This window comes from Lemur catta, chromosome 7 (genome assembly GCF_020740605.2).
Source record: "Lemur catta isolate mLemCat1 chromosome 7, mLemCat1.pri, whole genome shotgun sequence".
Classification (NCBI taxonomy): domain Eukaryota; kingdom Metazoa; phylum Chordata; class Mammalia; order Primates; family Lemuridae; genus Lemur; species Lemur catta.
The window spans coordinates 58,022,382-58,037,364 of NC_059134.1; the positions used below are offsets into that span (position 1 = coordinate 58,022,382).

The 14,983-nt window shown below is 47.5% G+C and overlaps 1 protein-coding gene across 2 annotated transcripts; it reads left to right on the top strand.

Annotated features, from left to right (window-relative positions):
* Positions 1-1,976: 1,976 nt before the first annotated feature.
* On the top strand, positions 1,977-14,321 carry KCNE3 (potassium voltage-gated channel subfamily E regulatory subunit 3). Of its 2 annotated transcripts, none has more exons than XM_045555481.1 (2): positions 1,977-2,080; positions 12,323-14,321. In XM_045555481.1, exon 2 carries the CDS (start codon positions 12,363-12,365, stop codon positions 12,678-12,680), a length of 318 nt encoding a protein of 105 aa, XP_045411437.1. In that variant the 5' UTR covers positions 1,977-2,080; positions 12,323-12,362; the 3' UTR covers positions 12,681-14,321. The 2 variants fall into 2 exon arrangements, with proteins under 2 accessions (XP_045411437.1, XP_045411438.1); XM_045555482.1 differs by lacking the exon at positions 1,977-2,080 and adding an exon at positions 7,414-7,554.
* The last annotated feature ends 662 nt before the right edge of the window (positions 14,322-14,983 follow it).

Genomic DNA, 14,983 nt, shown 5'->3' on the forward strand with positions numbered 1-14,983 from the left:
TCTAAGCCTAACAACAAGCTTACAAGGCATGGCTGGGGAAAATGAGGCAACTCAGTCTACTTTCCAACAGTCCCTTGGCCAGCTGCCTTCCCCAACAGTGTTCCTGCCTCATCCTCACCCCAGAGAAGGGGAAGTGGGAGGATAAACCTTAAATCCTTGAAAGACTAAAAAGTGAACAAAAATCAGGCTTTTAAGTTTCCAATGGGTGCAAGGACCAAAGGGTAGAAGTCAACAGGAGGCAGTCTCTGTCAAAATGAGAGAAAGTCGTAACAATTAGAGCTATTTGGCTGTCTTGGAGGCAATGAACTCCCGTCACCAAAGGTGTGCTGGACAGATTCATATGAAAAATGAAATAGCCTTCATTAGGCTCATGAGGGATTTGACTAGGAAACTCATTAGAGTCCTTCCAATTTAGTGCTATCATTAAACGATTCTAGACCTCTAAGACTTTGATTCTAAGATTTTATGAGTACAAGAGACAATCCCCGTTTCCAAAGAACTCACAATCTAGCAGACAGGATAGGCAAATAGTTACTTTCAATAACTGTAATAAGTAGTCCTATAGAGTAAATGCAAGGCCCCGGGTAGGGTCTGGGAAGCAGCCCTGACTTAGCCAGGCCTATTTTCTCATGGCTAGTTCCAAGAACTATTTTGCATCGGAGTCCTTTGGAAATCTTGTTTAAAAATGCTGATTTCTGGGCTCCACTCCAGATCTCCTGAATCAGAACCTTTGGAGTGGAGCCCAAGAGTCTACTTTATTAAAACAAACTCCTCGGGTGATTCCTAGACAGACTGAAAATTGAGACTGCATGCTGGATGGTCAGGATGACTTCTCTGAGAGGTGATCTCCAGGCTGAGAAAAATGAATAGCTGGGTCAAAACATGTAACCATGGAAATAACAATGTGTTCTGATGAAGATTAGCAATTTTGTGCAAAACGCACACCATGTAATAGGTCTTTTTTAAATGATAGGACTTCTTAGATATAGTCTGAGATTCTGTGATCGAGGGTATGTTTCTCAGATATCCTGGACAGATCTCCGTTTGCAAGGGAGAGAGAGAGCTGGCCTGAGTTTATTATTAATAATTATTCTGAACCTGTAGGCTGGTAAAGAGGGCATTGATAAGAGCTCTCCACAGGGTCACTGAGAAACTGTTCCCTGTGACTGTGGACTGTGGCCCTCAGTTCCCAGCTGTCCCTGACTGCTTCTCTTCTCTGGAGCCTGCAATGTCACCAGCAAGGAAGCAACTGTTTGAATGAGGGCGGAGGGAAAATAAAGGGTGTTCTGGGACAGAGCCACAAGTAAGGTGTGGCTGGACACAAGTTGGTCAGGCATGTGAGGGACTGTTGAGGCTTGGTGGAATGAGACATCTGCGCCGGCTAAGGAGAGAGGGTGATGTAGTGGATTTTAAGTCTGAGCTCTGCCACCATGGGCAAGTTCCCACTGGGGTCTCTGCATCCTGTCTGGAAAAGAGGATATGTGTCAGAATCAGATGATTTCTCTAGTGACCCTCTGGTTTTAATATTTTGGATTCTAAGGTCTCATCTGACCCCACGCATAAGCCTGTGGAGATTGTATGCAGGAACTGTACCCATGTTACAGCGAGGCCAAGGCCGGGTAAGGAACAGTGACTTGCCCGCGACTACCACAGAGCCACATAGGGGCAAGGCCTGACTCCACCAGTGCCCAGCACTCAGCCTGGCCGTCTGGAGATTGGCCTCATGCTGGGCTAGCCCAGGGAAAGCGGAGCGACAGGCATTTGGTCTCAGGTCCAGGAAGCAGGCGCTGCAGGGGACGGAAGGGTCGGAGCCCACAGCAGGGTGAGGCCAGGGAGCGGGCGGAGGCGCCCCGAAGCCCACAGGGGGAGAAGTGGGTGTGCTGGGGGCCGGGCGCGGCGGGCGGGGCCGGGGGAGGAGACGCCCTGGAGGAGGGAAAAGGGAGCCGAGCGCGGGTGCGAGCGCAGAGCCAGGAGGGCGCGGGGCGCGAGTGCACAGGGGCGCAGTGCCCGGGCCACCCGCAGCAGAGGGCGCTGAGTCCAGCGAGCAAACCGGCTTCCTCAGAGCCTTGCTGAGAGGCAGGTAAGGCGCATCTGCAGAGTTGGGAAGGCTGAGCTGCAGCCGGGATAGAAATGAGGGGTCTTCCCGTCTCCCTTCGGAGGGCCGGGGCGTGTTCTCCTTGAAACGGTTAAGGACTTGAGGTCGGGGGCGCTCCGAGTGGATACTGCCCCGGGCCGGGCACAGGGATCCTGGGGCAGCACGTGGGAGTGGGGAGCTGGGCTCTTTGCACCTCCTGCCTGGAAATCGTGGGGGCTTGCGCTGGCACTCCCGGGCCCCAGGACGGCGACAGTAAAAGCTCCCCCACACCCACAGATACACAGACGAACACCTGCGGGTGCCCAGCGAGTGCACACGCAGAAACGACACTCCAGAACCCAGCCAGCCCTGGGAAAATGTGGGAACTTCCAAAGGCATCTCCACTGCTAAGTACATAGGTCTAGGCTAGGAGTTAGGAGACTTGGGCTCTAGTTTACAGGTTGTGTAAGCCTGTGCCAGTCATCCACCAGCTCTGTGCCAGCTCTTTTCCTGGGTCAACACCTGTAAAATGGGTCTTGTACCCCATGGGACATGAGAATAAAGGGGACTGGACCTGGGAGTCTCTTCTCTAGAAAGTAGATGAGTTCAGCTCTTATGTGAGAGCCCAGGAAAGTATCTCTTAATCTCCCCTCCCTGATCCCCACCAATTTGCATATAGGGAAACCAAGGCTCCAGCTAGGGGAGATAACTAACCTAGGGTTACCCCAGGGACCAGTCAGAATTAGACCCAGTTTTCCTCACTCCTAGCCCAGGGCTCTCTCCACTTCACTTACAAAGGGATATTGTAAATGTATAAGCTCCTCACTATCTCCTGGCATCCAGCCACTTTATCAGTTCCAAATAAAGGAGACCCATGCCAGAGGCATGGGAACTGCTTTCAGATTTCCTTGACTCTTTGAGATAAAACCACCAACATTCTCCATCCCTCACTCACTCATACTTCCCAAAACACATCCATAAACTTAATGTCTGGGTGCTCAGAATACCTAAGAGGTAGGCAAGACAAGAAACCCCACCTTACTGATGAGGACGATGAGGCCCAGAGTGGAACACAGGGCTAGACATGTTGGCAAAATAGGGGCAGAACCCAGGTCTCTTGATTCTTCCTCTGGTGTGTTCTCCACCAAAGACAGGACTACAGAATGGTGCCCCTAAATGGCAAGGTACTGCAGGGGCAGAGGGTGATCACAGAGGGTGGACCACAAGAAAGGCTTCTGAAGGACGTGAGGTTTCTGAGAATCAAGAAGAGTAATAAGAACCTCCTGGATTCTTCTGAGAATAGGAGAGCCAGTGTGGAGAGAGGACAGAGGGATGGCTGTTCTTAATAATATGGTGGGAAGGATGTGGCCATAGAAAAGGAAACACTGTGATCAGGATGCCCAATAATTATCTCATATTTTGAAGTTTCTAAAACACTTTCCCATCTATTGTCTTCTCCAGTTTCCATGTGAGGTAAGCAGGGCAGGGATAATTATGCCCATCTTATAGATGAGGTTCTGAGGAAGTAAATGCAGTGCTCAAGGTCACAGAGCCAACCATAGAGCTAAGATTGGAATCATGAAAGGCACACTTGAAAGGCAAGACCACAGGCTGGGTGATCAGGAGTTGGACTGTGTGTGTGCAGTGGGTAGGTGTGTATGGCCACACCCTGTGTAGGTACACAAGGAACAGGGTTGCAAAGCCATTGCTGGGGTTTTGGGGCCAAGAATGTTTGCCCTTTGGATTAAAGGGGATCCAGGTGCAGGGAGTGTCTGGGCTTCTAGAGAAGTCTTAGAATTTCTCCTCCTCTGACTCGCCCTACCTGACTGAGATGGCTTCACTTCTTTGAGCCTTCCCTTCCCCAGACCAGATGGGATCTGTTTTGGCCTGCCATCGAGGTTACTTTTTAAGTTAGTTGTTTTCATGAATGTGTATGCATGTGTGTGCTGGAGGGGGGGATGCTGTTATACAAGAAGCATTGATTCATTTACTCTTTTTTTTTTTTTTGAGACAAGAGTCTCACTTTGTTGCCCGGGCTAGAGTGCCGTGGCATCAGCCTAGCTCACAGCAACCTCAAACTCCTGGGCTCAAGCAATCCTTCTGCCTCAGCCTCCCGAGTAGCTGGGACTACAGGCATGCACCACCATGCTCAGCTAATTTTTTCTACATATTTTTAGTTGTCCAGCTAATTTCTCTCTATTTTTAGTAGAGATGGGATCTCACTCTTGCTCAGGCTGGTCTTGAACTCCTGACCTCGAGCGATCCACCTGCCTCGGCCTCCCAGAGTGCTGGGATTACAGGCTTGAGCCACCGCGCCCAGCCTCATGTACTCTTGAGTGTCTGTTATGTATCAGGCCTGGGGGATAAAGAAATGTATGAGGCACAGGTCCCTGCGTCATACCTCACAGTGCACACACACAATTTCAGTACAGCACAGTGTTCTAATGGGGCTTTGTGCAAAGTGCTTTTGAGAACAGACAAGAGGGAGAGACTGGCTAGGGAGTCGGGAAGGAGGTGTTTCAGGAAAGGATCTACAGAGAATGACACTGGAGCTGGGTCTTGAAGGATAACTAGGAGTTTGCCAGGCAGATTAAAAGAGGAAGAGCATTCCTGCCTAAAAAAACAGCATGAGCAAAGGCAACAGGTGTGCAAGTGCAAGGAATGTTTGGAGAATGGCGTGTAGCTCAGTGTCATGAGCACAGGGCACTGGGGAGAGCTGTAAGGAGACAGGGGCCAGTGGCAGAATCACATCCAAAGGAGCTTGAATGATGATCAGAAGAGTTTAGATCCTGCCCCTCAGGCAGAAGGGAAGTTATAGTGGAAAGATCTGTGGAGGGGAGTCAAGATGCCTGGTTTCTGGTCCTAGCTGTGCCACTACCGGGCTGCGAGCCCTTGAGCAAGTGATTTTCTTAGGGGGGGTGTATATTTTCCCACTGGTTGAAGGAAGGAGTTGCACCAACAACGTGATCATTAAGATCCCTCCCCGCTCAGATTGTATTCCTGTGTCCTTGCCTCTAGATGTTAAGATCCACTCCATCAATTCCTCTCCTGCTCCACTGGCCCTCCAGTCCCAGGTAGTGACAAGACCACTGGGAGGACAGTGGCAAAATTGTGCATCCCAGGAGTTGCCTTTGGATCCGCTACCTGCTTTATGTGCCTTCTCCTGCCTGCCTCTCTGTACCTCATTTCCAGACGCGTTAAGACAATACATGCTGAAAGAGTAGCTGAAGCGGAGCAATGGGGAAAATATTAGAACAGAACCCACGGTGGAATTTCCTCTCCCCCCAGAGAAACCTGAAAGCAAATCTCGCTAAGATACCTAGTTCATCCTTCAGATCACAGCGTTATGCCCCAACTTGCAAGTGAGAGCTCCGAGTTACAGTTCAAGGCAAGTACATTAATGAGAACACTGCGAGCGAAATAGCAGGAACCCAAGTGTGGAGGAAGAGAGTGAGCCTGGCTTGTCTAGGGGTTCAGAGGAGGTCTGGAGCAGGAGGGGCCATGGGAGATGAGACTATAAAGGAAAGCTAACTCCTCCTCCAAAACTTACCAACTTCCCCCAACCAGATCCTTGACTAAGATTTGCAAGAATCCATAGAGCAGGAAGAGGCAGTAGTAATGGAGTGAGAGGAGACGATGCCCCATGACCCCCAGGAGGCTGTGTTTGGTGTGATATGCCGCTCAGATGCAAGGGAACACTGCCTTTGTAGTGGAAAGAGCACCCGAACAGCACCCCAAGGATCTGGGTTCTTATCTGAGCTCTGCCACATATAAGCCATGTCATTTTGGACTAGTGACTTCTTTCTGAGCCTCAGTTTCCTCATCTACAAAAAGGAGCACTTGGCCTAGAATCTAGATTCTAGGTGACCTTTAAAATCCCTTTCAGCTTGGTCACTAACTGTTCACCTTCCTTCCTAACTAGTCTATCTCCTGTTTCTAGTCCAGGCCTCTCCAGGGCATGTGCTCCATCTCCCCATCCAAGGAGCTTCGTAATCAGTGACTCTCCTGGAGAGGGAAGCCAAGGAGCTCAGAAAGAGGAGCAAAATTTCCAGTGTTGCTGACTGCCAGTTCCTGACCTGAGACCCAGAGGCAGATCATAGAGAACCAACCTGTCCCTTCATCAGCTCTCTGCCTCTCCTGACCCAAACAGGATGCCCTCACACCCAGCCCCCCCCCCCCCCAAACATCCTGGTCTATCCAGAGAGGTTGATGAATCTCTACTCTCCTCACTGATCCCCACCTCAGAGCCCACCCATCCTCCACACTTCTCCGTGCCCCTAATTACCGCACAGTCTTTCTCTCCCCGGGCTAGATCACCCAGGCAGGTGAGCTGTTAAGAGGAAAATGAACAAGTCAACCAATGCAGCCTTTGGTTTACCTAGGATGGAAGATTAGGTATAAGTCGCAGGGCTCAGAAGCAGCTTAACTTGCGAGGAAAAAGTCTGCAGCCTTCTCTATCCTGGGATTTGAGAGGCTGTAGAAAGCCCCAGAATGCCTCTCCCACCAGCTTCTCTTCATCTCCCATAATCTTGCAGCATGGTTCTGTGATTCACACTGTCACTGGTGTTATAGCTGACCCGGACCCCTGCATTTTACAGATGCAGACAGAAGCTGAGGCCCAGAAAAGGGAAGTCACATGTGCAAAGTCACACAAGTAACAGCTGAAAAAGACAACTCCCTGGGTTTCCATTTTCTTTACCGTAAAATGAGGGCGTTAGACTAGATGGACTCTGAAGGCTCTTCCAGCCTCTGCTCTACAAAAATAAAACACCACCATCTGCAGAGTGTCTAGTGCCAAGCACTGCATAATGTTCTTTAATTTTCACAACAAAGCCATGCTACAGATGGTGTTAATTCTGTGACCATGTTTATACCCTGACTATCCAAATAGAGTGAGGGATAATATACCATTTGTTCCTATATGAAATATCAACCCAAATGCTGACTGCCATTCTACCACTCACATCATTATTACCCTGGGATTCTAAAAGGCTCTTCTTACTAAGGTGCCTTAGGAAAGGGAATGTTTTATGTATTGTTAGCTGGTCCACGAGTGGGAGCCCATATGTTAAACTGAAGTTTCTCATGAAGTCATCCAATTAAGACATTGTGAGCCTGGAGGTGGGGGACAGCAATCACATGCCCCTTGGCCACTGCATAATTCCTGTAACTGCAACCCTAGGCTGGCCTGACCCAGCTGCTGCAGGAAGGGGAGGGGCAGTGGGACGGGTCAGAGCCCACAGCAGGACTATTGCACAACGCTTGGGGCCTGGCCTTGAGCCATCCACCCTGGTCCTGACATTTGTTCTGTATGTCCAGTTTCTTCCTTTTCTGCCTTCTGCCCTGCTTTCCAGCTCTGGGCCTTCCCAGCTCCTCAAGTCAATAGTAAGACCCTAGATGTGAGGGGCTGAGGAGCCTTAGGGCGTCCACAAGGAAATTCCTGAAGCTGACTCAGACCCAGCAAATTTGCCTGCTGTTTGGTGAGTTTTCCAGATTGAGATTGCCCTCCCTCTCCCCTATCAGTTAAAACCCCCTTTCTAATGATATCTAAGAAAACTGGTAATAGTGAATGCCCTGGGAAGGAGCCCTGGATGACAAGGAACAAGAAGATTTCATCTTCATTGTATGTACTGCTTCCTTTTTTTTTTTCCTTTTTTTTAATTTTTATTTTTTCAGAGGTAATGATTTCAGGTAGACGTTTTTTGTTTTTTTTTTTTAAAAAAAACTATGTGGGCCGGACACGGTGACTCATGCCTGTAATCCTAGCACTCTGGGAGGCCGAGGCAGGAGGATCGCTCGAGGTCAGGAGTTCGAGACCAGCCTGAGCAAGAGCGAGACCCTGTCTCTACTAAAAAAACAGAAAGAAATGATTTGGACAGCTAAAAATATATATAGAAAAAAATTAGCCAGGCATGGTGGCACATGCCTGTAGTCCCAGCTACTCGGGAGGCTGAGGCAGAAGCATTCCTTAAGCCCAGGAGTTTGAGGTTGCTGTGAGCTAGGCTGACACCACAGCACTCTAGCCCGGGGAACAGAGCAAGACTCTGTCTGAAAAACAAAGAACAAAACAAACAAACAAACAACAAAAAAAAAACCTGTGTGTACATATTTGCTTCTCAAAAATTAAAAAAAAATTATTTAAATCCTCTTCAACATAATAAAAGTACATCATAGCAAGCCTTGAGGTAGGCAGGGCAGGGATGATAATCTTTTTTGTGTGTTTTAATTGTGGTAAAAAACACTGTAACGTAGGCCAGGTGCAGTAGTACACACCTGTAATCCTAATACTCTGGGAGGCTGAGGCGGGAGGATCGCTTGAGGCCAGGAGTTTGTGACCAGCCTGAGCAAGAGTGAGACCCTGTCTCTACAAAATATAGGAAAATTAGCCAGGCATAGTGGCATGCGCCTACAGTCCCAGCTGCTCAGGAAGCTGAGGCAGGAGTATGGCTAAAGCCTGGAAGTTGGAGGTTGCAGTGAGCTATGATGACACCACTGCATTCTGGCCTTGGTAACAGAGTGAGACCCTGTCTCAAAAATAAACCAACAAATAAAAAAAACACATAACATAAATTTTACCATCTTAACCATTTTTAAGTGTACACTCTGTAAACTATGTTCACATTGTTGTGCAACAGATCTCTAGAACTTTTTCATCTTGCAAACCTGAAACTTATACCCATTGTACAACAACTCCTGATGATGATCTTTTTTGATAGATGAGAAAACCAAAGCCCAAACAGGGAAAGTGACTTATTTCCCTCAGAGTGGGCCCCTCCAGACACACTGTCTGCCTGCTGTCTGCCTGTAAAATTGTCTGAGGCCCTTCCTCCTTCAAGCCCCACATTAGCCATTCCCTCCTCACATCACACATCTGCCCCTGCTTTGTCATCCCTCTGCCCCGGCTCAGGACTCAACATCCTGCACTTGAACTATTTTAAGACCCTTGCAGCTGGGCTCCCTGCCTCAGTTCTTGCCCCTTCAGTCTACATAACAGCCAGAGTATCCTTTCTAAGTACAGATGTGATCATTTTATCCCCCTTTAAAATACTGTTCCAGGTTGGGCATGGTGGCTCACACCTGTCATCCCAGCACTTTGGGTAGCTAAGGTGGGAGGATTGCTTGAGACCAGAAGTTCAAGACCAGCCTGGGCAACATAGCGAGACCCCATCTCTACAAAAAATTTAAAAATCAGCCGGGCATGGTGGCATGCACCTGTCATCTCAGCTACTTGGGAGGCTGAGCCAGGAGGATCGCTAGAGTCCAGGAGTTTGAGACTGTAGTGAGCTATGATCATGCCACTACACTCCACCCTGGGTGACAGAGTGAGACTGTGTTTCTACCAAAAAAAAAAAAAAAGTCATTCCATAGCTCTTCCCCAACTACAGGATAAAGTTAGCTTTATAGCCTGGCACTCAAGGCCCTCCATGACCTGGCTCCTGACAGTCTCTCCCGTCCCACATCCTATCCTATTCTTTCATACATCTTACACTCCAATCTCTTCATGCTACTTTCCATTCTTTTAAACATTTTATGCACTTGTCATCATGCCTTTGCTCATCTGCTTCCTTCCCTACTTACTAAAACCCCCTCAAGGTCCAATTCAAATGGCTCCATCAGTGTGAACACTCTATAAGCCCTAATCAGAATTCATCACTTCTTCCTTTAAGCCTCGGTCGCTCCTGACTTGTCCCCTCCATTGTATTAGAGCTGGCCATGAGCTCCTGAGTACAGGGACTGGGTATGAGTCTCCCGAGCTCCCAACACAGGTTCTGGCCCAGATAAATGAGGACTGGCTGAAGCATTCATTGAGTCATTCATTTCATCATGCTGCTCCTACTTGCCATTGGTCCACACATTTCTTACCTGTAGAGTGGGATAGTAGATGAGAGAACCTATGCCTCCTGGATCTTAACTCTGTGAACTCTTGTTTTTCTTCCCCTCCTCCATCTAGACAAAATTGCACAAGTACTAGATGGCAGAGGGCCAAAAGGCCTTGCATGAAATCTGGGCAAGTTCTAGGTGATTACTGTATTATTTAGATTCATCTCCACAACTTCTGCATTCAGACAGCTGTTCATGAATTGTTTTTCTTTTTTTTTAGAGACAGGGCCTTGCTCTGTTGCCCAGGCTGGAGCTGTAGTGCAGTGGCACAATCATAGCTCACTGCAGCCTTGACCTCCTGGGTTCAAGTGATCCACCTGCCTCAGCTTCCTGAGTACCCGGGACTACAGGTGTGCACCACCATGCCCAGCTAATTTTTAAAAATTTTTTGGGCCGGGCGCGGTGGCTCACGCCTGTAATCCTAGCACTCTGGGAGGCCGAGGCGGGTGGATCGCTCAAGGTCAGGAGTTCGAGACCAGCCTGAGCAAGAGCGAGACCCCGTCTCAACTAAAAAAAAAAAATAGAAAGAAATTATATGGCCAACTAAAAATCTATATAAAAAAAATTAGCCGGGCATAGTGGCGCATGCCTGTAGTCCCAGCTACTCAGGAGGCTGAGGCAGTAGGATCACTTAAGCCTAGGAGTTTGAGGTTGCTGTGAGCTAGGCTGACACCACAGCACTCATTCTAGCCTGGGCAACAAAGCGAGGCTCTGTCTCAAAAAAAAAAAAAAAAAAAAAAATTTTTTGTAGAGATGGGGTCTTGCCATGTTTCCCAGGCTTGTCCCAAACTCCTGGGCTCAAGCAATCCTCCTGCCTTGGCCTCCCAAAGTGCTGGGATTACAGGTGTGAGCCACGGCACCTGGCCTCATTCATGAATATTTATCATGGTCAGAACTATCATTTTTTCTGGTGGAGAGATCCATGGTTAATAATCATGTTTGTTAATTTTGGTTTGTTGACGGTTCTACCTAGATAGAGGGCTTTGGAACCAGCCAGTGAAATGTGAGCATTTGGCCTGTAGAGAAGTCCTTAAAGTGGACATCTTTACTGGACACTGTTGGGAGAAGGACAGTACCTAGCAAGTCTCAGGGCAGTCCCCTGAGGAAAGAACACCTACCCAGACTCAGTGTAGTCCCCTAGCCTTGGGGGAGAGACATAGCCCTGCTGACAGGGACCATGTGGTCTAATGATACCCTTAGCAAACATAAGAGGACAGCCACACATTGCATGACATGTAAGTGCTGGGGGAAGGGAAGGCTGCAATGATAAAGTTTGTGGAGTGTGGTTGAGGGGTGGGGAGCACTGGATGGAGGCTTCCTGAAGGAAGTGAGTGTGGAGCCTTGTTTAAAGGGAATGACGTATGGTTTTTCAAAAACAAAGATGCAAGGCTGCTTAGGATTTTTTTTTTTTTTTTTTGTATTATAGACTAAGGATCTCTGAGAGGAAGGAAAAGGAACATTTATTATTACCTATTATATACCAGGTACATAGTGACTTTGTTTCAGAAGGCAGAATAGTTGAGGTGCCTGTGTCTTCTCTCTCTGGGGCGGGTAAACCCCAAATCAGACTGAGCACTCCTTTGTCTCCCCCATCCTCAAGCCCAGAATGTTCTTCTCTTCTCCAGTGCCTGCAGTGGTCATTAACCTTTCCCTGCTCCCCTGGCCACCTTCTTTCTGACAGAATTCCCCCAAATAACTAGGAATACCTAGAATGGCTTGGGACATAGGATGCCTGAGAGGCCAAATGATCCAGTTTCTGGCCTCCAGGTAGGGTGAAATCTAAGCCACCTCTAAGCAGCTCCTAAGCGGTGTCTGTGGAGTCCATAAAAAGAACTGTGTTGAAGGAGAGTTCTGACAAATGTCTTTTAATGGTGCTGCACAGGCCAGCTGAGAGCTGGCATGGAAGTGGAAGGAGCTTTGAGTTAACCATTGAAGAATAGGGCTTTCTATCTTGGCTGTACCTGTAATATACCGTGTGATCATACACAAGCCACTTATTCTCTCTGGGCCTCAGTTTCTTGTGTAAAAGTGAAGGAGTTAGGTTAAATAATCCCTATTGTCCTTCTAACCTAAAGTTCAGTGATTTATAGAATCCAAAGGAGAGAAGAATGTGGATTACAATGGTCAGGGAAGGTTTTATTCTACAAGTGTTTATTGAGTCTCTATTGTGTGCTGTCATAAGTGGTTGAGTAAAACAGACATATCTGTGCCTTCATTGAGCTCGTAGTCTAGTGGAGAAGACAAACAAGTAAACAAGTAGTTAGAATAAGCTATGATGCCGGGATTTGAGCTGGGATCTGAGGAATGGGGAGGACATTCAAGCTGCAGGTAACAAAAGCCATTCCCTCTCTTTTCTCTCCCCATCAGAACATCCTCCGATTCTTCCCCCACCTCAACCCCTGTTGCTATGGAGACCACCAATGGGACTGAGACCTGGTACGAGAGCCTGCACGCTGTGCTGAAGGCTCTAAATGCCACTCTTCATGGCAACTTCCTCTGCCGGCCGGAGCCAGTGCCAGGGCCGGGGCCAGACAACCAGACTGAGGATCGGCGGGCCAGCCGACCTGGCCGTGATGACAACTCCTACATGTACATTCTCTTTGTCATGTTCCTGTTTGCTGTCACTGTGGGCAGCCTCATCCTGGGATACACCCGCTCCCGCAAAGTGGACAAGCGTAGTGACCCCTATCATATGTACATCAAGAACCGTGTGTCCATGATCTAATGCGAGGGGGCCGGGGATGGTGGAAGATCAAGACACCTGGGGATCACTTCTGGAGCCTCCAGAACTCAGCTATGGACCACAGCAGGCCTCAGGGTCTCTTTCTGTAAGACCAACAAGAAACAGTGCTAAGGGAGGTCATCACTGGGGTGGAAGGAGAGGGGCTAGCAGACCTGGGCTTGGTGGATAAGGACTTTTTCCAGGCAAAGATAGACTTTGTAAACAGTAGGAGCCATGAACAAACATATGGAAGTAGCAAAAGAAAATGAATGACCGATGACTGGTTCAGTGGCTGGAATCTTGGGGGGCTAGGGGTGAGAGAAAGGAGAAGAGGAAGTTGTAGCAGAGGGAAATCAAACAGGAAGATGCTCTGGGGACATATTTTTTTATGTTTTATCTTCAACAGTTGTGAGAAGCAGTGATGATTATCCCACATCACAGATAGGAAATCTGAGTGATATTATTTATTTATATTTGTTCATATTTCAACACATTTAACATTTGTGATTTTTACCCCCATCATTCACCCTCCCATGAATAAGTAAAGCAGGGCAAATGCCATGCTACCCACTTGGGCCAGGGTGGTGCCATGATTGGAACCCAGGACCTCTAGTCTCCTTGCCTAGTGCTTTTCAAAGCTCGGTGCCACACAGGAGTGGATCCAGGCCTGAAGCTGATATAATTCTGGGGATTTTCTTTAAGAAAAATAATTCAAAAATATCTTACCTTTGCAAATATTACAAAAATATACCACCATGTTAATATGTTGCTAGGGCCCCTACTAGGACCTTAAGATGGAGCCCATGCGAGTCAGGGCCCTGAATGTTATGCCTCACTAGCTCCATGGTTCGTGTGCCTCATGAGCCAACTCACAGGGCCCTTCCTGGCCACATCTCCAGTTAAGGAGACTAAACTCCCTCTAAAGCAGCCTCTTCCGTTTTGATTGAGTTCTATGAGAAATTTTCTGGTACAAATTGAAATCTGCTTCTAGAAGATTATCATGACACCTAGAAGATAATTATATTAAAAGAAGAAGAGTATGAAAGGCTTTCCGTGGTTCAGGGGAAAGAGAACCAACCCTGATTCTACCACTAATGTGGTGTATGATCTTAGACTGGATACTTCTCTCTCTGGTCCTTTTTCTTCTTCAACATAATGAAATATACTTAAAAGCCTCTAATCCTGTATCAGTTCTGACATTCTAGGCTTCACATACATTAGATTGAACCATATGAAATCACTGTATTTGTAGATCAGAAACAGCTGAATATCAGTGGTTTCAGATGGTTCAACCTAATATGTGCAATATGGTGGGTGAACACTTTACAAGCTACTTTGCCCCAAATCCCAGGCTGGAACCACCCACTGTTCTCTTTGTCCAATTTCAATTTAAGGGCTCTCCATGCAGTCCCCAGAAGGCTCCACTGAAATGTACATATTTGTGTATAGCAGAACTCTGAAAGAATATTTTGATAGCAGTTATCTCTGAGGAATAAGATTATGGGTGATTTCTCCTTTCTACATTATAAATGTATATAATATTTGACTTACTTGACCATAAGTATGTTACTTGTATGATAAAAGGAAAAAAGCTACTTCTGCTTTGAAAAAATAAAAACAAATCCCTGTGTGTTTCTTGAGTGGAGGGTCACAGAACACATTTGCTCCCCTAAGCAGTTATGTTGACTCTGGAAACCTGTGCTGAGCCCCAGGCGTGCTCAAGCCCTTCCTCATCTCTTCTTGAGGGAGAAGTTGAAGACCCCATTAAGGAGAGGTGACATATGGGAAGACAACAGATTCAGACATCTAAAGCTGATAGGACTTTAGAGACCACCTAGCTCAAACTCTCAAATAAAATATGAAATGCAACTGAGTGTAAGAATGAATGGTCAGGTGATGAATGCTATAAGGATCTTGAGAAATGAAATCGAGTAGATCTAGAGGAGTCAGAGGGAGGCAGAACTTGAACTGGGCTTGAAAGATAGGACAGATCTAAACAGGCAGAGTGAATGAAGAGAACAAAACAAGGAAGGCTTGGAGGCAGAAATGTGGGGGACCACCCTCCTGGAGAGAGCAAGTCAGTTGGGGAGACAAGCAGGGAGCAAGCCTGCCATGGCTACCTATGACTTCAGTGTCCCCATCCGGGAGGGGGTTTCCCTTCACACAGTCCTCACACTCAGAGGGGTAATAATAAGATAATTCGAATTATTTTGCTTGCAAGTTAAGGAAAGCCAATGTATATGAGCATAAATACAAAGGTGATTTATGAAAGGAATATGGGGCAGCTCACAAGTTCAAAAGAGGAG